The 25,216-nt window shown below is 34.5% G+C and overlaps 1 protein-coding gene across 1 annotated transcript in view; it reads left to right on the forward strand.

Annotated features, from left to right (window-relative positions):
- Positions 1-25,216, forward strand: part of CDC14A (cell division cycle 14A) — a gene marked incomplete at its 3' end in the record, with an annotated part of 58,867 nt that overhangs the window by 16,736 nt on the left and 16,915 nt on the right. Inside the window, exons 4-10 of the mRNA XM_082003287.1 lie at positions 2,126-2,218; positions 7,569-7,648; positions 16,342-16,408; positions 18,598-18,660; positions 21,245-21,332; positions 21,621-21,851; positions 24,236-24,374. Coding sequence (XP_081859413.1) covers positions 2,126-2,218; positions 7,569-7,648; positions 16,342-16,408; positions 18,598-18,660; positions 21,245-21,332; positions 21,621-21,851; positions 24,236-24,374 — 761 coding nt within the window. The remainder of the gene's footprint in view (positions 1-2,125; positions 2,219-7,568; positions 7,649-16,341; positions 16,409-18,597; positions 18,661-21,244; positions 21,333-21,620; positions 21,852-24,235; positions 24,375-25,216) is intronic.

Genomic DNA, 25,216 nt, shown 5'->3' on the forward strand with positions numbered 1-25,216 from the left:
CCGGTGCAGTTTTCCTCTGGTTGCTATTCTATAAGCCATTAATTAATGTTGGTTTTCACTTTTGTGTTAAGGCTTTAGTCAGGATTCAAAAAACATTGAAATACTTCATATAGCAATATGGCTTATAAGGGTTAAACACATTTTGAAAATGAAGGAATGAAAATGATATATTGCTTTCATTTAAATGTTCTGGGAACTTTTAAGGTGAGCTGTCACTTTGTGGCTACTTCACATACAAAAGCATCTCAAAATTGGAATGACTTGACATACCTATATGATTAAAAAAATTGATTCTGTAAAATAAAATAAGGAATATGGTCTTATTACATAGAACTTCTGGCTAGCTAGCAGAATGTGCTTTTTGCAGTTTAAAATAGTATTTCAGGTGAACTGTAAACTCTTACAAAGAACTCTGCTTTAAGTAGTAGTCAACAAGTTAAAATTGAAGTTCTGTCACTGTTGCATAACTATTGTAATCTTATCCCACCTACACATCATGGGTGGAATTGCAGTTAGAGAACACTGAAATTAAAAAATTGAGGAGGGGGAAGAAAGGAGGGATCTTAAAATACTGCGATTAATTTTGTCAAGTTTTAATAATAATTGAATGCTTCACTAATTAAATAACTACTTGTGCTTTGTATGTTTGCACATACACTGAGGGAGATGTTGCTGTTAGTCTCAAGATACAACCTCTTCCAGTCAACAGCAACCAGCTATCTCGGGGATTACAGTCCTACTTAGATATGCTCAGTTGCATTAACTCTCACCCCTTCTACCCATGGAAGCTGTGGGTAATAAAACCAGCCTGGAAGGTACAGTTAGAACTACTATTAAAGGGGCTATTTTTGTTAGGGTGGGAGTAAGAAGTTCACTGTGATACATAAATCTATTTTCTCCTGAGTTTATCAGCTATTTGTTTTTTTGCAAAATTTGATTCTGTGGTTAAAGCTGTCCTAAAATTTGCAACAATGTTTACAGATTTCTGGAAGTGAAATACAGTTGATACTACTTAAAGAAAACACAATTCGGCAGCAGCTACCTTATCTCCCACCCCCAAGTGTTATCAGTGCCAAGAGTAGGAAAAGAAAATAAATTGAAATTGTCCAATTGGAGTTAAAAACCTGAAGCTGGGTAGCAATAGCACTGGTATGAAGACAGTTCATAAAATGTGCAACTGTTAAAAATAGAAATGCACTTCAAACATTTAGAAGCAGAATCCAGTATGTCTATTGATGACTTCCTCAAAACTGTAGTAGTACTTCAGCAATCTGCCAGGAAAAACATGAGTGATAGTGTTGCAGAATATAATGGAAGTGTAGCAAGTCATGAAGCTAAAAAAAATAACACAATAAACTGTCCAACTTGCCATTTTTACGTGTCAATTTTAGCTTTCTGGCTTTAAGCGGTTTTGCTGCAGTTTGTCATTATTGTTCTTTTCTGGTGCTTGTTGGTCTTGTTTTCAATGGGAGTTTTGTCCACAGGATTCTCACAGAGGCCTTTTTTTCTTCCTAAAGAAAGAAGAATTGCAAGTGTTACTGGTTTTGTCTCTGCCCAGCCTTTTTTTCAGGCCTTTCACTTGTGCAATCACTTTTTTTATAAATTCGTGCTGTTGAAGCTTTCTAAAGATGCCTGTCACCACGTTTTTAGGTAGTATAGATGGAAGAGTGGTGTTGGACTTAAAATGCTTGTAAGATTGATTGTTTCAGTTCTTCTCTTGTCGTCTTCACAGAATTATGTGCTAAAGAGATTTAACATATAGGACAGTGTTTTAGTCTGAGAATTTCAATGTCTTTAATCAACATTCGTAAGCTATTGTTCAAATATTTAAACTTGGGGGGTGGTGATGAGAATCCACTATTTTATATTGAACATTTTGGTTCAACTGTGTTTTATAGGATATTTTTGCACAGCAGACCAAGAGATCTGCCCTGATACAGTGGCTGTTGCCCTGCACTTATTTATAATTTAAGAAGATTGTTCATGGTATTGGTAATTTTTTCCCTACAATTTTAAGAATCTCTCAAGATTTTTTTTTTCTGACTTATTTTTCAGTTTTGGAAATGCAACTTTTAAAGTGTATTCTTCTCTCAGTAAATATGCTATCTGTCTGGTCTTTTAACAGTATTTCAGCCTATCAAGAAAGAAGATAGTCTACTATACCAGTTTTGACCAGCGGAAACGAGCAAATGCAGCGTTTTTAATAGGTGCATATGCTGTAAGTATTATTTATTGCATGGATACTTCTAACCTTCCTTGAAAGACATCTGTTCTGTGTAAAATAGCATCTCAAGGGATGGACCTTTAGGGAGGTAGGCCTGAAGGAATCTAATCATATTCTTCAGTAAAAGAACTGTACTAGCAGTTTGATCTATTACAATTTGAATATCCAAACTGTGACAGAAGTATATGTACTCTTAAATTTAAGATCTTCTAGATTTTATGTCTTTTCTTCAATTATACAAGATTTTTGAGACGAGAAGGTCTTATAGCTATGAACTCTACCAAAGTGTGGAAGTTAATTGAGAAGGCTTGTTTTAGTTGTCCTGGTGTTAAAATATTAAGTGTAAAATGAAACGTGGAAAACAGTGGATCAGGTTCTAGGAACAGGTTTCCAGTGGTGATTATGCAACTTGGATTGTTGCATTAATCAGCTTCTTAGACACGTTGAACAGAAATACCCTAAAGCTATTGAAATATTTTAATAAGAGTCCTAAGTTTAAGTGAAAGTTAAGTCTTAAAACTTTATTACCAATATGCTGCCTGTTTGTAAATTGCATCTCAGGAAGATGAGTTTTTTTAAATTTCAGTTTTTGCAATGGACTTTAAATACATTTGGGCTGATCATGTCCAGTTGCTAAATTACTGTCCTTGCTCTTAAGAATTCTGCAAAGGTTATTTCTGTCATAAAATTCAGATTAAGAAAAAAAAAATATTTGAAGTCTTACAAGAACAGAATAACATGCAGACTTCTCGGATCTTATGGAGAAGTTTAGTGTTCCTCCTAAATGGCCAAGACTACAACATAAACTGTTCAGTGATGTCAGAAACAGGGTGCTGCTAGGTTTTGCAAAGTCTTACCAGGCACCACAGACAATATTTTGATGTTAGTATTGCTTTGCTTTTCCCGTCATTTGTTTGGAGACTTATTTTAGTTGTAAGGGGGTTTTAGGTAGTCTTCCACGATAGTTAATTTAAACAAAAAAAGTCTTTAAAAATAGTTTGAAAATAGTATTACATGTACTTTCATGCATACCAAAACTAAAGTAGCCTGGTTTGACTCAATTTGTCCCTGGTAGTTTTTGTCTGAGGGGGGAGAGGGAGTAGGTTTAACTGAATTACACTGACTTGATTACATGATCTCCCGGTTTGTCATCAAAGAATTCATTCATGTAGAAATTTATGAAGGAGAGTGCATTTTCTCCTGTCTGATAGCATATGAATGAATTGGAGGGTGGGTCCCTCTTTCTGCCTTCTTAAGGTATTTGTTATGTTTATTTCTGTTTGGAAACCAAGGAACCCCTACCTGGTTGTGTACTCTGCAATCTCGTAAGGTTTGGATTCCCTGGGGGAGAAGAGCAGGAGGAATACTAGACTGTACCAGTGACTCCCCCAATGGGGCAGGGGGAAGAGAGAACATATATGCATGACACTTGTTCCTCAGTAGCAGACAAGTTCTAGTGATCTCTTTCAGTTCTTCAAAGATCAAAACTTTAGTGGACCGAAATCTGACTTTTGAGCGGTCATGGTGAAACACAATGCTTTCATACTGTGACACACTCTGAAAAGAGATCCAGTGAGCTCTTTTTCGTTTTCCTTGTAGATAGCAGATGGGCTGGTCATATTTCTTTCTCACAACTACTTTAAGTATGTATTTTGGTAGTAATAGCTTTTATTAGACTTCTGTAATGCCAATAAAGGGGAAAAGCTGTTGAGTTCTTAAGTTTGTAATTTTATCACAGCAAATGACTGGGTAATAGTGAACTACTATGGCATGTTCTGTCATATGCTTGCAGGAGTGTTTTTCCCTAATTTAAAAATATAAATTAGACTTCTCAGCCCTATCTGAAGCTTTAAGGGTTTGTTCTTTTGTAATCTTAAGCGTATCACACTACTGCTCAAATCTGTAATCCCTCCCTTGGAGGTTCAGCAAGTGCAAAGGCTTTTCAGTTACTGCAGTGTGTACAGCCTCTTTGCTGTTTCAAGCAACACCTTTCTTCAGATTGCTCTAGATTGGCTTCACAGAATTCTTGTGATAACTTAGCAGTGTATCTCTAGAGCGGATCTGTTCTATATACTTCTAATTCGAAAATGGCAGGTGGGAACAAGATGAATCCAAATTGTATTTGAAATAGTGTGGCTGAGTGTTAAGGTGGACTTGCAAAATACTAATTCCCTTCTTGTTCTGTAAACTTTTTAGGATAGATGGTATGAATTTTCTTGGAAGTGCGTATGTGGACAGTATTGCTACATGTCATGTGCCTGCACAGTGTCCCAACTGTGGAGAGCTTTGTCTTTCAACCACATAATTATTCAGGAAGTCAAGAACATAAGAATGGAAATGTCAGAGAAAAAAATATTGTAAAATTTTCAATATTTGCTGAACCTGTTTTTTTACAGGTAGCAGTGCCACATGATATGAGTTAGAGTAGTGACAGTGTGGAAGAGGGAGGAGAACCTTGTCCCTCATAAAACAACTCTTGTAAGAGAATAGTTTCAATCTGGAAGGTGACTGTTTTTTTTTTTAAAGGTTGTCACTCTATTTCTTAGATACAGGTTCAATTTACACAAACTATTCAATACAGGCTCTTTGGGGTTTTTATTTTACTTGTATATGTTGCAGAATGAAAGCACTCTGAAGATTCATTATATTACATTAAAAAATGAAGCTAAGTTTCAGTTGCTGAGTTTTCATTGATAAAGATGAGTCAGAAAACAGTTTCCTGCAATTTTCTTAATGGATATAACTACTTTTTAAGTACTGAAGACATGTACTGTGTTGTTTCCTTCTCCATTTTGTTATCCTTCCTCCATCAGTTATTGCATTGTTCTTGACATCTGCGATATTTTTGCTTTTTCAGGAGCCCTGTTCAGTGTTTTTTTCCCTCCTTTCCTTTCTTTTCTGCTCTTAGTATCTTTTTCTTGTTTCCATCCTGGTGTCTTTATTATGAGCTTTGTGGACAGACAGCTGTTTGGTTAAAATGTCATATATACACGTCTTTGAGCAGAGACAGCTTTGAGGTACCCTAACTTCTGTGAAATAAAAACTGCAGTGTTGAGAAAACATTAATATAGGACATATTTGCCCCTACTTCAGATTTCTGACTCTCTACTGTGTAAGATGGAAACTCATCTTCCCCTGAAGTCCTCTGAACTACCCTCTGAGGATCTTTTGACTATAAGCAGGAATTTAGGCTTTAAATGTAAGCTAATTATTGTGATTATTGACATTGACACAAATGAAAGCAGTATTTTTCTCTGAAATAAACCCCTCTCCCCAAAATCTATTGCACATAATGCATTGTTCTTAAATGCAAAACCTTTGTGGTGAGGGGGACTATAAAGGAATTATAAAGGAGACTTCTTTTACAGACTAAAGGAATCTTTACAAATGACTGAAAACAGAATAGCATTGCTATGCTGCAGGGTTTGAAAGCATGAAGTTGGTGCCATTAGTGAGCAATTATTGCTGTAGACAGACCGTTACAGCTTAAAAATAAAAAGCAATAGGCTCCTCTACTTTTTGAATTAAGTAAATACATATATTCATTAAGTAAACCTCTGAATCTGCTTCAATGTTAGTATTTACTGGTTTGACCCCAAAAACAAAGAATCCAACAAATGAGTTAGAAATAATTGTTCTGATAACACAGAATAAAGGGAATGGTTTTCTCATAGAAATTGTGGTCTGTTTAGATTGTGGAAGTTTTCAGGAAACCTTTGCTTTTAGAGGTTAAGGATGGGGGAATATGGAAGTTTGGGCAAATACAGGGACATTAATTTTGAGAAACATGCAATTTGGGCATTTGCCAAATGAAACTGCGATATTGATAATGCCACAGTATTGAGATTTAATATTTGAAGGTAAGTGGGATTTGTTCCTCCTTTTGGGTACTGATTATACTGATCCATGCTATCAGTGTGACTGATGAGTGGAGCAAGCAACATTGGAGGCTGAGACTGAAATACAACTTCGTGTCAGGGAATTTATCTTTTGAAGACAAATCAGTTTGTGCAGAGGGTTTTGGTCCAAAATTAGATCAGTTGTTCAAAGAAGTGAAATAGGTGGTAGCTCTGGAAAAACAGAGATTATTCTGGACCCTCTTTTCATTGTGTCATGGCAAAGAGGTTTTTCAAACTGTTTTACTTGAGTCAGGTTTTTTTTATCCTTACCTTGTCTCTTCTGTCTGTCTTGCCCATGCTTGAGGAAGAAATGCAAGAAAATCTACCTACTGTGATGGCATCTTACAGAATACTAAGAATGCCATTAACTTGAGATATGACTCTAGACATTAAGCAAATTGCAAATATTCTGGGAGTGACCACCACTTACCTATATTCTAATGTGTTCAAGGTCAAAAGTTGAATAAAGCTTTTACATCAGGAACTAGCCTATGTCTTGGTTAAGAAAATAATTATTAGAATGCTTTATAGTTAAATACTTTATAGTTTTATGATGCTTTAAGAATGGTTTAAGAATGCTTTATAGTTAAAACTAGTTAAATGTGCGTAGAGCTAAAAAGTAGCCATGTAGGTGCTGGTTGTAAGGTGCATTGCGGGGAAATGGCTAGGAAAATTGTATGGTTTTGTTTACAAAACATGTTTGTGCATGTGAAATATGCCACTCCAAACTGGATGAAATATTTTTTTTGTGATTAATGCACTTGCTTGGTATGTATTCCAAGTAAAGTTTATTTTAGGACCAGTTTTATTGTACAAATAGGATTGTAAATGCAACAAGATATGGCTGTATTCTGATTTCTTACTTTAAGTAAGCAAGCTGAGCTGATAGTGTTCAGCGATAGCAGAATAAGCCTTGGCTTAGGGTATTACGTTAACTATATGTTGGTCTCATGGTAACAGGTTCAGCTTGCTGAATTGGATATTTTTATTAATTAGTACTTTGATATTGACAATTGGGAATAAAAAAAATATTTGTGTTGGAAAAATCTTCCACTGAGCTGTGGTGGAGAAATGTTTCTATTGTCAGCTGCTGTGGTAAGGTTATGATTCATGTGAAGTTGGACCGAGAACTCCTAGCATAGATGCCTATTTTTCATCTTAGTACGATGCTGAGTCTGTCTTAAAGTCAGTTGCAACAATGTGATTTTTTTTTTTTAAAGGGGGGAATGACACAAAACAGAAATCCCAGTTTCTGTTGATTTCTGAATCTTTTACTTTGTGTAGGTATGTCTTTTCTGACCTAAAAATGTCATAGGAGTTGGTCATAAAGGAGTATAGTATACATTCTTAAGAGAGTTTAGTGGGCTGGGAGAAGTGTATATATGGTTAATCACTTTTTGGACTCAGGGCTTATTTTTTTAATCTCTTCCCCTCACCCCCTTTAGGTAATATACTTGAAGAAAACACCAGAAGAAGCTTACAGAACACTTTTGTCTGGATCGAATCCACCATATCTTCCATTTAGGTATGTGAACGTGAGAAATGGGCCTAACTTTTGTGTTTGGAATTTGTTAAATATAAATTTTCCAGATTGCCTTCCCAGAAAAGGATTTCATGTCTGATATAGATGTTGTGTCAAAATGACTGATCTCCAGAAGAAGTATTTTTTACTTCCGGTGGAATTACTTGCTCTGTGTTGGAAGAATAAAGCCATTTCAATTTATTTAAGTTTTAAGTAACACTCCGAGTCTTGCAAACTGTCAGGTTAAGAAAATAGTTCTTAGCATGTTTGTGATTTAGCAATTAAAACTTTTTATGATGTATCGTGTTTTACTGTGGGGAAGTCATTCAGATCTTTTAAATTACCTAGTACCTAACTAGCTAGACTTACATGAATAAAGGGGATTTTATGCTGTTATATTGTCTCTATTTTACAGACCAAGTAGTGATGTTCCATTATTAAATTGCTTTGTCTTTCTGTTTTCAGTGAATCATAGATGATTTCTACCAATCTGTCTTTATTCTCTGTACTAAGGTCATATTGAGACTTCGATCTGAGGAGTTTTAGCTATCATGCCTATTTAATAAAGAGACTTCCAGATTTTTTTCATGGTGCGGACCATGAAATGCCCTTGTACTTCATGAATGAAAACACCCACACTATTCTTAGCAAACACTGGCAATAAGACTAAGGCAAGAAGGTCAATGTCCTTTTTTTTTTTTAGGGGAGTTGGTGTTTTACAAGTAGTGTTTACTGTCAGCTGATGCATTTGTAAATATAGACCTACCTTGCCTATATCAAATTTGCCTGATTCTACAGCCACTCAGCAAAGGAAGATCAGATTGTCTCTCTTCTCACAGATTGTACAGGAGCCAGATACAGTATAAACTATTGGGATGGTAGATTTGTATGTGAAGACTACTTTGACTTTGAAATCTTAAACCATTGAACACATAAAGATACTTGGTACTATATATATATATAAAAAATCAGTTATTTTAAATATGTCATTGGTTTTTAACATCTCCAAATTCTATATAAAATACAGGAATGATGATTTAAGTGAAACGAAGGATAATGTATAGTTTTTCTCCACCTTTTAGGTTCTTTGGTTTCTGATCTTGTCCAAGTTTGAAATAATTACATTGCTCCTTTTCCATTTACAGAAGGTTCAGCTATTGGAAAATTGCTGTAAGAAGTTCTTTGAAGACAGCTCTATTATTTGGAGCACAGAAATGGTGTCAACACATTCTTCTGTCTCCTTATCATTTTGGGGAAGCAACAAGTGAAATATTTCCCTGCAGTATTTCCCTTCCTTCTGGAAATTACTGTGTAGCATTTTAGTGGAGTCTAAAAAACCCTGATTCTCCCTTTCATATCAAATTCTCAGCGGTTCAACTTCAGCAGGAATATTTCTTTCATATAAGAGCTTTTAACAGTAAAGTGACTTAAATTATTCAGAATCTTAAGCCTAGTTTATTCAAAACTTGCTTAAAAAGCAAAACTCTCTTAGTAGTGGGGATGTATGTTACCTGAGAGTAGCTGTACCTTGTCTACCAATTAAAAAAATTTACTCTTTGGAATTACAGTAAATTGCTATGTCTTTCAGTTTCTTTCTCTCTTGCCAAAGTAAAGATTAAGGTGTGTAGAAAAGAGGTTCCAGCAAAGCAAAGAACCTTAGTTGTCGGATTCCAAAATTATAAGCCAGAAAAGTTGGGAGGAATAATGTGTTTGCAGAACAGTCTCATATGACCCTATTTGCACAAACCAAAGGATACAGACCTTTGCCTTGCAACCAATTCCTTATAAAAATGATGATGATAATAGTAATAATAATAAAATGCTATTTCTGCTTAACTGGTAGGGAATAGCAAAAGTAATTGGCTCTGTGACTTCTTGTGAGGTTGATAAGAACCAGAGTAAGAAATGTAATCACATGAAACCATTTCATTTTAAGTGCTAAATAATTATTCAAAGCAAATCCTCATGAGTTGGAATTCATGAACTTCTATTCTAGAACAGAATAGTTAGTTACTCTGGGATCAGCAAAGGAGGGGTCAAAAAATACAAGAAACAGGAAGATTTTTTCTGAAGATTGCTTCATGCTATACAACAAAGAGCATTTCATGTTTCCCTGGGGAGAGAATACTGACTGAAAATATTGAAGAAAGCAATGTCCAGCAAAGGGACTAGTCAGTTTTTTGCAGTCTGGTCAAAATGATTACAAAAGTATAATCACTTCATTCCATTTGTCAGCTTCAGGAGAAGAGGGCAATAAATGTATAGAGTAGGCAGTCTTCTGAAATGTAACTCCTCTGCAGTCTTTGTCCATGTGTTTCAAGCCCTGGGTTGCTGGGAGATAAATTATTGGCTAAAACTAAAGTTTTATGGGGAGGATGTGGCTTTTTTGTGGTGGGTTTTCTGTGGTGTTGTTTTTGGTTTTGGGTTGTTCTTGGTATTTTTTTTAATGCAAAGCTTTGCTTATTTTAGAGGATGGGAGGGAGGCAATTTTGAGCAGAGCCTTGCTGTTTCTAGAAGGAATATAGTGTTACGAGCTTTTGCTAGAGTTTCAACATTTTTATTTCTTGAGCGTTCTTTCTTATATGGTGTGGGTCTGGAAAGCACTTAAGTTTCTTTCGGATCTGCTTTGGGCTACGTCAGGTCTTGGCACTGCGTTAGAGCCTAAGCGGATTCTGTTACCTGCAACACAGTTTGTCCTGCTGGGAAAGCAAGCTGTGTGTAATCTCACTGTACTGGAGGTGAGATGAAGAAGGGTGAGGAAATAACTGAAGGATTCTGACAAGACAGGGTGCTAGCTAAGAAATTGTGAGGCTGATAGTTAGGGAGAGGATATTTGGGAGTTGAATTTATAGGAAGAGGTTGGGATACATAAGGAGCTTAAGAATTACTGGGGCTCAGAGAAGGACAAGATTTGATGAGGGCCTGCAGTGGGACAATCTAGATTAGCTGGGAATGGGGAAGAAATAATTTCTTTCTCCTTCCCTGGTTTTCTAAGACCTTTGAGATTTTTCTCCCCCTGTCCATTCTAAGATATTTGAGACATCTCTGGTGCAAAATATAGCATGATACAGAGGCTGAAGCAAATGAACCTATGCTGGAAGCAGTAGCACTGCCGTAGGTAGTATATCTGCTTGACATTGAGTAAAGAAACAAGTTGGTGCTATGGGAAAGTTTGCACTCCTTCCACATCTTTAGTGTCTTGAAAAGGACTAAAATGGCTCTAACGTACAATGAAAAACATAACCCAAATGTCTTGCCTCTTCCCTCCTATTCCAAGGTCTAGGAAGGAAAGACTGGTCAAAATGATTACAAAAGTATAATCACTTTGAGATACTAATCATTGGTATTCAGTACTTACTGACTCAAATTTATTCTTGGAGCCTGGAACTAAGACATTATATAACTTCTGTATTATAGGTCATCTCCATTTGAATAGTTTCAAGTGCAAGAGTTTATCAGTGAGCAATGATCAGTTAAGTGTTACAGCTAGCCTATTTAACAAGTCTGTTAATTTGGTATCTGAAGTGTCTTCTATCTGGAAAAAAACAGACAACTTTCAATATGTAGAAGCTGTGGGATTGTCAGATTCTTTATGGAGTACTGGGATATGTTTACATGAAACGATCACTGGGAAACTGATCTGCTTTCATCTAGTTCAGTGACCTCAAAAACCCTTAATCGGCTTAGATCTTCAGCTGGTATTTCACTTAAAGACAGCTTCAGCAAATATTGTTCAGGGGTGGAAGGGAATCAGAACACCGCTCTTACAATATATATGGAAAATTTTTGGTTTTGTTTTTATAATAGAAAAACTAAAGACAAAGCAGGAGGATAAGGCACTACTGTCTTTGAGACACTTTCATCTTATTTTTGGCTGATTCACTGTCGCTTGGTGACGCTCTAGTCTTTTGAAGATCTTGTGCTGTATCTTCTCACTTCCATTTAAGAAAACAATTCTATGACCATTTTAAATCATCATAAATGCCAGTTTCCTATTGTGAAACTAAGTTTTAGATTTTTACCTCAAACTACTCTTTATTCACTTTATATTAAAGAGAAAAAAACAAATATATTTTAGTATTACTGTGTTGAGTCTCTATATAGGACATGAATTTCAGAGCAAGATTTTAGTTTGTAGCTTTGGGGTTTTGTTTCTTTATTGGCAAGTGCTGGGGAAACAAACTGTTGTTATTGACAGTGTTTAGAGGTTTGATGAAAGGGAAAGCATTATGCAGTATTGAGGTCAGCTACAATAACCGTGAAATCAGATGTGGGATTTGCAGCTCTGTAATGCCAGCTTAGATTCATACTACATCTGTATTTCGTAGAAATATTCACGTTTTTCTCATTTTGAAAGCAAATAGAATACTATCAGGTAATAGTTGGTAAAACAGTGTTTGAAAATCAAGGTGGTTATGCATTTGGCCATAAAAGGCTCGAAGAATATGGTAATGAAATATGTGATCAGCAACAGGAATCAGAGTACCCACAACACTGTAAAACTGTGCAGGAGATGTCTGTATGTGATCTGTTCTATTATTCTGATATGAAGTGAGGGCTTCCTTTCTCTTCTATGTTTGTTTTTTTAAACACAGACTTCTGAGTTGAACAAAAAAGTATAACATTTGGAATCTGAATAGCTTGGTTTCCACTGGTAAAAACACCTAAATGTTTTTGTATTTGCATAAGTAGTCCCAGTAAGTTAAAAATTACTACTGTCTTAAATGTATGCACATGCTTTAGCATTCTGTAGGATAGGATGCTGACTGTGTACAGTGGATAAAAGAGGAAAATAAGTTTAAATAGGAAAAATGCCTAGAATTAATTTTTATTTTGCCTAAAATTTTATGTTTATTCAAGGTTATTAAAGGTATTTTTTTCTTTACAGTGCTCTTCCTCATAACTCTTAGTGTTTGCATTTGGTGTTCCCCTGGTACAAAGTGTGTCCCATTCAGAATCTTACTGTTTTTTATGCAAGCTAAAATTAATATTATTTATATTGCTCTAAAACTTTGAAATACATCTGTCACTGGTAGAAAGAAAATGCATGCCAGTGGATGTAGTGCTATATAATTGACATCTTGAATCAATGTGGTATGAGGATAGCTGTATTTCTTAACAGGATTTTTGTAAAGGTTAGTACTAGTTCTGACAGTATCCAACATTTTTATCCATGGCCTGGAAATTTGTACATCACTAAGAGGACAGCTTGACACAAAGAACAGTGAAATGGAACTAGCTGTTCTGCCTTAGTTTTTAATTATTTAGTTTTCTCCAGTAAATATGTTAATTCAGGAGGAAATAAGATCATATTTTTTAAATATTTGCAAAGCTGCATAATGATTTGACATGACTTCTGACTGATTTCTCTGGGCTAGAAAAAGAACTTGATAACTCTGCCTCAGTCTGGAGGAAGTCCTTTAGGTGGCTGGGGGGGAGATTTGCTTTGGTTTTACTTTTAACAAAGAAAATAAAAATAATTAGTGACTTAAAATACCTTAGACAACTCCCTCTAATCAAAAAGATACTTTACTTGAGGAATTTATTTAAAACGTTCAGGAAATCACCTCACAATAAACTCTTAATCTTTGCCTTTTGGGTATTTCAGGGCCGTTCTAGACATGTAGTTGGCAGTAAGATTGGCATTAAGCATCTGTCCTCTCTAATACTTCTGCAGAATGCTCTTTGACTAAACTCTAAAGGAATACTAACACTTCTCTGGAATAATATGCAATTATCTATTTTATGGGGAGATTAAATATAAAAAAGTCGCTTCATAAGTACATTATGGCTTTGTTTCATAAGTAAACTAGCTTTTTATATTGTTTTAATATTTGAAAGAGCTCTGTAAAGTGCATTTTGTTGCGTGCTGTGTGTTCTAGAATTGGTGGCGTGGGTTTCATCTCCTAATATTGAGTCCATATGCACTTGCCTTACCTGTAATTCGGATATCTCTCTAGAGTATCAATGGATCCTTATGCAGAATCCTCATGGATTATACCTAAAAATTCTGCCAGATTAATTTTATTTGTTCTTACACCTAAAATTGAATACCTGTAGATAGCTTAGCTTAAAATTCTGGAGCAAAACAATAAAGTTTCAGAAAGGGGTTTGCATCTGGAATTGATTCTACCTTCTAACTTTTCTGCTTCTGAAAACTAGAAAAGAAAAAAAAAATACTCCTGGATATACCCTGAACAGGATTTGGAGTCCTAAAATAAAAATGTTTGTGGCTTGAAGGAGGAAAAAAAGTGCATAGATTTTGTTCAATTTTCTTGTTTTCCAAATTATGATACAAGGAACTTTCATGATTTGCTTCTGTTTTCTTACCAGAAGATACTAGAGGGGCAGAGGGAGAGAAAGAGAGAGACTATGGCAAGGTCTGGTATAATACGCTCAGTATTTGCCATGGTTCATCAAATATCATGCTTTCCCTTGAAGCATTGGGTACTATTAAGCCCTGCTGCTAGGTGTTATTTCACTACCATGCTGTACTGTCATGCAAATCTGGTGTTTGTTTATGGTTTCGTTACATTATCGCATTCTGCCACGAAATATAGATAGGGGTGTGAGTTTTTCAGTGTGTGCTGCATTTCTTAAAAAAACAAACAAAAAAACCCCAAAACGCACATTAGAATACTGCTATTCTTTGAGTTTCTGGGAATTTGGGATTAGGTTTAAACAGCTTTTTATTTGTTCATTCCAAAAGTTTGCCTATTTAGATATTTCCTGTCTTTCAGTCTTTCTATTATTTCACTGTGTGTGGATGGAAAGTGTCAGCAGAGCTGTTTTCTCCAGTCAGAGTACACCTACTTTAATGGTTAGGTGCACAGCAACAGAAATAAGATGTTTGAGGCATGGATGTAGGCCATAGATGTTAGCTGCCAGCATCCATGTGCAGTCCCCTGCTAATAGCTCTCTGTGGGAACTGTAGCTAAGAATATTGTACACCTGGAGTTGTGATAGGCTTATCTTGTGCATCTAGGTCACATTCAACATCCTACCTCTTACCCCCTCTCTCACTCTTGCAGTGCTGCTTATTAATGGATTAGAGATTATGTGGCTTTTTTACCCAGTATTGTTTTTATGTACTGCAGTATCAGATGCCATATCGGTTGAAGTAGTTATATACATAGAGATAATATTCTTGTTATAGCAAACTAACATGTAATATAGAATGTGTTTGCTACAATCGTATCTTCCATTCATATTTCTCTAAATACTTAATTTTGTGGTTTGCATTGTTTTAGGTTTTGTTGTTTCTGTCAGACCCTTCAGAAAACTGTTTCAGTTTTTAAAGATTTTCTGCTATGTATATGTTCCCATTGGGACCTTAAGATTTTTTTTTTTTGCTCTGAAGACCTTTTTGTTTGCTAAAATGCTTTTGTGTTAAAATGATCTGTTATCCAACTTCCCTCGTAAAAAATGTATTGTCTATAAAATTTGTATTTTACAGCTTTAGTATGTTCTGCTTATCCAATGTAAAGAAAATACTTTATGGCTTTTCAGTTTGAAAAACTTCTTTGTTGCTTTTGGATATTGAAGGCTTATTCACACTTTAAAGTTCCCTTTCTAAAACATTGTGGCTAAGTATTTTTTACTAATCTAGTAACTTGAAAGCTTTTCTAGAGTAGCCTGCCTGCAATATGACACTACCAAAATTGTAGCTTTTAATTTTCTTAATACATTTCCTTGCACTGCTAGCTCAAAACTGCTATGCTTACTCGACTCTTAAAGAATGGGTAAGAATATTCCACTCTTAAAGTACTTGGGATTGAAGAGGCATATCAATATAATAAATTTTATACTACTTATACCAAATAAACTATCAAAAAATGAAAGTTTTCAATGGAAGATTGAACTTTTGAATCAATTATAGATTAAAAATGTATCTGGCTGAAACCTAAAACTTTGCTATTCTGATAAATTGCTGTTCTTTGCATTCTGGATAAGATAGCTTAGAACAAAACTAAAAGATTTCTTTAATGAGTGATTTAGGAAATAATCTGCCCAGGCAGAATTTTGTTAAAATGCGAACTGGTCTGAAGCAGACTTTGAAAAGTACTCTTTCCTCCCCTCCCCCCAATACATTTACTTTTTTGGTGGTTTTATTTATTTTTATGTTGGTGTCTCTTACTAGAGAGATACTTGCTTTGGGGTATCCTGTCATCGTTTAAAGACAAATTGTTGTTTTCATAGTGGCAGAACTGAGGTCAAGTAATTTTAAATTCAATTAAATCTGGAGAATTTTTAATCACATCTGTAATCAGGCATCAAAATGAGAGCTTGTAAATGAAATCCAAACTAGTAGTCTGTTTGCCTTTCCTTGTTAGTGTAACTCAACTGAGACTTGAATAATGGTTAAAGCAAGTTTTGCTTTATCCTTACATAACTGAGAGGGGATGCAAAGCTTCCTGTTCCAGAATGGCGTAAATATTTTGGTAAAGGGCATGTAGATAGACAATGTAAAATATGCACTTAAAATAATTTGCAGTATCTAACAGCATTTACACTGAGCTACATCTTTGGCAGGGGAATGCTTTAGCATGAACAAGCTTCTAAAAAGATGTCGTCTTCGAACTTTAATTCACGTTTCTTAGAGGAGACTGGATAACTTGAATGTACTCTGTGTACTGCCTTTCCCTGAGTTCTTAAAATAATTGTGTATATTAAATTAATTTGTATTAAATCTATAGGGATGCTTCATTTGGGAACTGCACGTACAATCTTACGATCTTGGACTGTTTACAGGGAATAAATAAGGTAATAACACTTTTCCTTAGCAAAACATTTAAATGGACTTTTACACCATGAAGGAAAATACTGTTAAAATACGTTAGAAAATCTGGTTTCAAAGCAAAATGTGTGTGAATGAGTAGTATGCTGTCATGAAACCTAAGTTACCGAGGACTGTATTTGAGTAGTGAGAGAAGAAGATTACACTTTTACCTGGCTGGCCTGGCCTTTGACAGCTTTCTGAACCTCACCTTATGAATCAGAATGTGCAAACACACCAGGCCTGGCTGGGGGCCCTTCTAAACGCAGCCGTGCGAGGCAGTGCACTAGATCTGCTAATAGGGCATTTGTAACCACTGGTAAAAGGGAATAGCATGGGTTGATAAAGTCAAATGGGACAGACACCTTGGTATTCTGTGATTTGATCTGAGCAGTTTTTGCGCATGCTTGGCTCCAAATTCCCCCAAAACACTTGGTTCAGTGTTTGACACTAATCTTTTTCAGAACTGTTTAAAAAGAATGAAAACTAATGTAACTTACTGTTGTTTTGATGTGTCGCTTTCAACAGTCCTGGTTCTGGGGAATATTAAGCTCCAATATTGCTTTTTAAAAAGCATCTTAATTTAGAACTTTGTGCTATACTATATACTTCATATGATAAGCAAAGATTAAATTTTGTTCGTCATTTCCCAGTGAACTCAATGAAGGGAGCAATGTATATGAACAGTTCTGTACAGACATTTTATAGACTATTTGTAATTCTTAAAAGTATGGCAAAACAAATGTTTCTTATAAACTGGTAAAAGAGAGATCCAGCTTAATATTTTTAGTTCTGTGGGGGTGGGAAAGGAGCTGTCAGTTAACAGCAAGACTCTAATTCATGGCATTCTCCAGATCCTGAAGCTCTGTGAAGCAAGTCAGTGCAGTCACTGTAATTTATCTGCAACAAACACATCAAAAGGACTTTGAGAATCAGTTTTTCCTCCTTTGTTCCCATAAAACTTATTACTGAATCTTTGTCCAGTTCACCTACAGAGATAAAAACGCTTTGAACAGAAACTGTATGCTTTAATCTAAAGTAAAATCTTAGTCTATCTGGGTAACTTTGATGTTTGCATGCACATATATTGTATATGTGTAATTCAGGGGGTCTACAAATTCTGGAGTGCAGCCAGCCAATGATGCTTAAATGAAATACATTTTTCAAAATCAACGTTCAGACAAATCCCTCAGTATCTTAGGTTTCATGACAGGTCCAGTTGTTGAGTCTGTATTGTCTATAACAAAGATATTTTTGTTTTGCTTTAAAAAAGGTGCTCTGTATGTAGCAAATAAGCACAGACTGATTATTTTTTAAATCATAGATCTGTGGTGTGCTTTTTTTATCACACCTTAATCCCAGAATGTTGTGTAATATCTATACTTCTCAGAATGCATTAGGTTCAGTAAACATATGCTGCAGAACTGTCTTCCACATATTTCTTGGAAGAAATTTGGGCTATGAATTCCTTATTCATAGAATTGTTTTTAATATGGTATTATGCACAGATCTTTGGTACAAAATTGGCATATTTAATTATAGTACAGTATTCAAATACAAAATGTCTTTCAATCTTGTAATAAATACTAATGTATTCTAGTGAACTTCATTCTATCAGTGGAATGTGTATTAAAAACAAATCATAAAATACAGGTTATACACAGTACTGTGTTCTGTACATGCCATTTTGCCTGGGTATCATAGTGATAAAATCAGAGTATCATATTAAGTATAGAAAATCAATAAACTCTTAATGTTCTGGTTTTTTTACGTTGAACGGCATGAGAATGTATTCAACTTAGAAATCATTGAATGAGTATATGACAAAAAGGGAATTGCTTTTTAATTTGACATCTGCCTTACAGAAAAAAAACCAAACTGTACATAGTGGGGTTGGGAGAATCAATTTTATGATTTAAGTGATATGCAACAACCTTATGTCCCATCGTAATGTCTTTGAACGGGAAACGACGAGTCTGACATGCTTTAGCAACATTGTTGGAGTTTTTGTTGTCTGTGGTGTTAATCTGTGCAAAATGTAACGTCTTAACATAGAAGCTTCAATAAGCTAAAAGCACAAAGATACAGTGATTTAGTTTTGATTCTCAAAAACAGTATTATAAAATGAGATTATATATCGTATTTCAGAATAAACTGACACCTTGTTGCCTTTTAGGCCTTGCAGCATGGATTTTTTGACTTTAAGACATTTGATGTGGATGAATATGAACACTATGAGGTTTGTATGCTCAATAGTGAGTTGAATGTGTTTGGTTTACGTAAAATAAGTTAGAATATACAGTATCCCACAACTTAAAACATACTGGAAACACATTTTAATTCAAGTAAAACCCAGTGTTCATATGTAAGGTATGCACATACAAACCTGTATATGAAAAACATGCAGGATAAATATCCTTGCAATTGTACTGGACCTGGTCTTTGGAACTGCCTGAAGTTCCTGTAGTTGCATTGGTTAAGGAGAAAGATTTGTAGACTAGAGGTGTACTAAACATTTGAACATATATTAAACTCTAAAAAGAGAGTTGTGTTGCTTTATTGTAGCCAGTATTCTTCCCCCCAGCCCCTCTATTGCAATTTTCTCATTATCTCCAAGTTTTCTGAATAAATTTGCTTAGTCTGAAAATGTCTATTTTAAAATTTATTATCTTAAGTTGAATATTTCTAATATCAAGCAAGTTTTAGGAATAACTGCTTTTCTCAAATCTTTAACATTTGATAAATAACTACTTTGTTTTACAAGCAGGAAGATATGGGTGATTCAGTATATATCTGAAATACAGCTACAGGAAACGTTTCATAAATGTTTAAGAAAGAGGGTGAAGTCAGGAGACAAACAGTGGAAAAAACTTAATTTACAACACAAATCTGCAATAGGCATACTACAACATATAGATATTCACAAAACTTAAAAGCATTTATAAAAGGATTTCTGTATAGTCTAATGTTCTGTAATGATTAGATTGAGAAAATGGTATAGCTTTTGCTGAATTACCGAAATTAAATGAAGAGTAACTAAAATTTGAAGTATGAAATTGCTGCGGTTTTGCTTACTCGATGTACAAAAGGAAAATGTTTGTTCTAAAAAACAAATGATGGCTGAGAATTCTGGGAATTAGGAATAGGTGTTAATCTGACTGAAAAAGTATTAAAATAATTTATTAAAGCTATCAGATTATCTTGTTTAATGCTTAACATTATTTTAGTTTGTGAAAAGTATGTATGTGTGAGTGATGTTTAAAGTATGCTGCCCGCTGTCTGAGTTTAAGAAGCAAGAACTTGGAATCATCTTTAATTTTTCATCCATTTTTGGTATGTCTTCTCTTATTTTACACATTGTGGTCAGCTTTGTATGTCTAGATATGTCCTGTGCTGTATTTCTAAAACTTTAAATGTTCCAAGTTTTTGCTATGTTAAGTCTTCAAATGTGTAGTTATGTGGAGAAAGTTGCATAAGACTTAAAGGGAGCAGGCTAAAGGAAATTCTATTTCATGTTTATAGTTCTTTCATCATAATCACATTGTCAAGGCAGCTAATTCCCCTTTTGTTGGACTAGATGTAAAATACTCAAGTTATCTTTTTTAAGTTGTTTGCATGTACTGTTGAGTGTATATATACACACATATACATATATATCTGTAGTTCAGATTGGTTAAAACTTAAAATATTCACAGCAACCCATATTTAACTATATAAAGAACTACTTAATTCACAAATAAAACTGCTAGTACAAATAAAAAATTACTCTTAAATTATTGAACAGGGCTTCTCCATTAAAGGGGGTAGAGGTGCTACAATGTTGAGATTGCAGTCTGTGATACAAATTTGGAGAGGCGAGGGGTCCTGACTTGGTAGTAAGTTGCATAAGGACTAGTTAATTTACAGGAGTTTTCACTGGGTGAAGACATTTGGACCAAGCCTGATGGGCTTAGCTAAGCAAACAGTTGGTGAATCTATTACAGTAGCATCCATTATCAGAATTTTTCACTCATTGGGATGTTTTGATTTGCTGAGAGCTAAAAACAGAAGCTTAATAATGCAGTTGAACCGAGTGCCATGTCCTTAAAAGTCATGCTGAGAATAACTGCATTGCCAAACAAGGAATTGAGTGCTCTTCAATTTAAAAAAAAAAAAAAAAAAGGTGGCAGTTTTGAACTTTAGTTATATATTTCCAAGGAATCTTGCAGTTTTTGCACTGATAAAATTTGCACAGCCTTTTTAAAGTTTTCATTTAAAAGCGAGCAAGAAATGCAAAACTTCAATTTGAAAGCATCTTTTAATTTAGTCTTTTTATTTAATTTATACTTTCCTTCTATGATTAGTGGCTCATCAGAGCTGAGGCCAATATGTAAATTTCAGTTTCTATAGGGAAAGGCTAATTGTTTTTGAAGGCTAATTGGTTTTTAATTTGTTTTCTGTGAATTGGGTGTTTTAGCCAGTGCCTTACAGGGAAGCATTTTTCCATATTCTTTGATTAAAACATACAACAATGTTGATGTTTGTCAGTGTTATAAGTAGGTGACTTAAAACACTGAACCTTCCAAGGGTTGGATATGAAATCTTTCTGCTTTTATTGGAAAACTTCAGCAGATTTTTTTGTGTTTCATTTTATTAAGAAATTTCTGAGAAGCAGCTTATAGTTAGTTAGTTTCTGCCATATAGGTAAGCTAGCTAACTACATTTGAAGTGTTTTGTTTTAATGCAGCAAGACCATAGTAAGAAGTACAATAAAATCTTGAGTAATTTTTTTAACCTTGTATGTGCCGATATAAAATGCTTGTTCTCTTCTGAAATTTTTATAGCGAGTGGAAAATGGTGATTTCAACTGGATTGTTCCAGGAAAATTTTTGGCATTTAGTGGACCACACCCAAAAAGCAAATTTGAAAATGGTATGGTGTACACTTTAAAGTTATTCTACAATCTTATTTTTTCCAGCATGTTAAACAGTCACAGCAAATGAGCAGAAGATGATAGAGGATTATAGATTAATTTTCATCTTCAGAAATAATCATACAGTGAACACTTTATATATGATCATAGAACTTAATTCCAAAGCTTTTTGAATTCTTCTTTGCTACAAATAGTATATCATTCAAAAAAAGTTTTGGGGACAAATTTTATTAGTAGGACTTTGTACTTCATTTATGACATTAAATGATTGTTGCTTTATTTTACAGGTTATCCTCTTCATGCACCTGAAGCTTACTTTCCCTATTTCAAGAAACATAATGTCACATCAATCATAAGACTAAACAAAAAAATTTATGAGGCAAAACGCTTTACTGATGCTGGTTTTGAGCATTATGACCTGTTCTTCATAGATGGAAGCACACCAAGCGACAGTATAGTTCAGAGGTTCCTGAACATCTGTGAAAATGCTGATGGTGCTATTGCTGTACATTGTAAAGGTATGTGCACTTATTTACGTAAGTATAAATACATAAAGCTTATTCCAGAAATAAAGTAACGCTTTCTGGTTGTGTTAATATTAATAATATAATATTGCTTCATGATACTTGAGTAAGTATATGAGAAATATTGGTTATTTTCATGTGCATATTAAGTTCTTTCATCCTGCACTACTACTTACTGCAACTGACAATCTGTTGTTCATTGTTCTGTTTTTTTCTTAATATCACTTGAAGGCATGAGTTTTAGTTGATGGAGGATTCTCTTTTGCATTATGCTTTCACAGCGTTATGATAATTGGCTAGGAAATGCAAAAGACTGAAAGGTTTTCTCTGTACTTTTAGATTGTTCTACATTTTTCTGTGAGCATGACTTCCACATTTCAAGTTAATGTGAGTTATTGTGATGCCAGCATATCAAGCCAGCCTATTTCAGCAAATCAGCCAGAAAATACACAAAGCATGCTTAGTCAAGAATGATTAACAAAAGCTTTGAAGGGTTTGGCTTGACTTATGTTTAGAGTTGTGTAAGGACATTGTCGAGATGAATGTCTTGCTGATCTGAAACAAGAATAGTGCTATTCATTCATAATTTTTCCATGGACAATAAACATGCATATCAAAGATAAGTAATTTTATTTGTTAACATGTTGTTACTGTGGCCAGAACCCAGAAATTCTGGCATTAATAAGCTGGACATCTGCTAACTGACTAAATGAGAGTATAAATTATGGATTAGTAGGAGTTGATTGTTATTCTCCAGGCTTAGTTGCTAAAAGAATAAAATATACTTTCCTAGTGACTTAGATATGTACTTGCTAAACTGAAATATTTTTGATCTTTCATTTGACCATTTCATAAGCAAACCAACTTTGCTTCATTATTTTCAGGTTTTTTACACCCTTTTATATAAGCCTGTTCAAAGTTAAATCAACAGTTAACTCAGAGTTAATGTATTGTCTGTTGTTTTCTTGTACTCTTATTGCAGAAGTATTCCAAGCACAGCTTCCACACTATATATTGCTTGTCCCAGAAGTTACAGAATGGTTTAATGCAAAGGGTTGCTATGGAAAAATTTGTACATTAGCAGGAACTTAAAAGAACTGAAGTCTTAGTGATATATGCAGTTGGTAGGTGTTACCTGCAGTTTTCAGAGACAAAGACATTTTCTTATTCAGGTGTATGTTTAGTATAGTACAGCTCTGGGTTATCTATTTGCATGTTGCATTCCTTTTGCATTTAAAAAAACCACCAAAAACCAACAACCACGAAACAACCAAACCAAAACCCCAAACTCTCTCTAACAATACTTCCCCTTTTGAATGAGTCTTCAGTTATTCTTCCAGTATACAATGATGGAGTCTCGCTATTTGTTTTTATTTATATATTATTTACCTTCATACTTTTACCTGAATCATATTAACTCCCCAAAAAGTTACAGCAAGATTTAGTTATTGGTTAAATGTAAAGAGCTTGTAGTTGTATATAGAATTGCCAGCAAGGATGACTGTCTGCTTAGAGGGCTTCCATTTAGACAGTTGTTGGTGCATAAAAAATAGCTGGCCACCATGAGACTGTAAATTGCAAATATTGTATTTGCAGGAAAACAAGGTTTAAACACGGAGACACTTTACTAGTAGATAAGACACAGGGCTAGAAAGAGATTAATTCTTACTCTATAGTTAGAGATTTGTCTGATAGTAAGAGCTACTTTTTCTATTTCTCTATTCTCCCCTTAAAACCAGGATTAGTTTGTGATTTGGGGGAGCAATAGGTTAAATTATTTTAAGCTATGGATATATAAAATTATATGCTGGCCAACATTCATAGCTGCTTATATAGGTAGCAGTGAATAGTTTTATATATTGGTTTCACAACAAAACTGATACAAAAAGAAAAAGCCACTGGCTGAGAAGACACATGCGGCTATCTGTTCTGATATGTACATGTATTTGATATCAAATACATGCCTGTATTTGAACCTTGATTTGTTAAGTATATGTGTTGGCCTCTCAAAGGTACTTTGATTTTGTTGTTTACTGGTTTTATAAATATGAAGTTTGTATCCAGCTTGGTCATGGCTTTTTTAAAAATATCAGCCTTTTTTTTTTTAAATTTAATTGTGCAAGTGCCAAGAGTGATCATTGTTGCATGTGTTCTTAAACACTGTTAACTTTTTGTAAGTATGATATATTTATTCTTATATCTACAGCATTGAAATCCAATTATATGATAAATAGGACACTGAATCAGAAATTATTTCTTCAAATATTAAGTTGGTAAATAACATTGCAAAGAAGTCTTCTCATATCCCTTGTTTTAATTTGATAATTATGAAATGCTCATGACTTCATATGTGAGTGTTGATATTTTTGTTTCTGTAGCTGGCCTGGGGAGAACAGGAACATTAATTGCCTGTTACATAATGAAACACTACAAGTTCACACATGCTGAAGCCATTGCTTGGATAAGAATATGTCGACCAGGCTCTATTATAGGACCCCAGCAACACTTTTTGGAAGAGTATGTATACTTTCTTTGCTACTAAGAATCAACTGCTTCTCTACATCCTTACCCATCTAGCACTATTTATAGGATCTACTTTCTGTCTACAGATGTCATATATTACTGCCTATTGCAATATATTTAAGGTTAGTTAATTTGGGATTGAGATTAAACTTAGTAGCAATCACTTTCGCTGGAGTTCTATGCATTTTGTCACTGTAAGGGACAGAGGGTCTCAAGAGTCTACTTGTTTGTTTCTGGGGGATTTAGGAGTTAGATGAAGGTGTTGGAAGTGTAAAGTCCAGATGCAGACAAAAGATTAAATCAACAATAAGGATTTATGTTAAAATACTAACATAGAAGGAATAGGCTTTATATACTTTATATATAGCCTATGATGACATTTAAAATGAATCTTACAATAGTATAATTTATATGTTTTCTCCTTTCTTGTAAGTAAAGATTGAATAAGTATGTAATGGACAGCTTACGATCTCTGTCAGATTCCTCGCGTAATGTATGAAGCGTTTCTGATCTGGAGCTAATAATCATTAGCAAAACAAATACATGGTTTTAATACAGCTCGTTCTCAAAATTGACTGTATACTTGGGTTGAGAACACTTCATGTAGAGATAATTTGAATGGGTGATGCAAGGTTTGATCCTGACTGGAAATGAATGACAAAATTGCACTGGCTTCAGTGATGCAGATGTTAAGTTTCATTTCACAGTGGTTTCTACATTGTGCATTTGCTATTATAGTGGTTATGCTGATATTTTTGAGTTGATACCATGATGATATTGGAGGCATTTTCACTGTTATGAGAAAAAAACATTTTGAGAAAATCCACCACAAATTG

This window comes from Phaethon aethereus, assembly GCF_964289735.1.
Source record: "Phaethon aethereus genome assembly, chromosome: 8".
Classification (NCBI taxonomy): Eukaryota; Metazoa; Chordata; class Aves; order Phaethontiformes; family Phaethontidae; genus Phaethon; species Phaethon aethereus.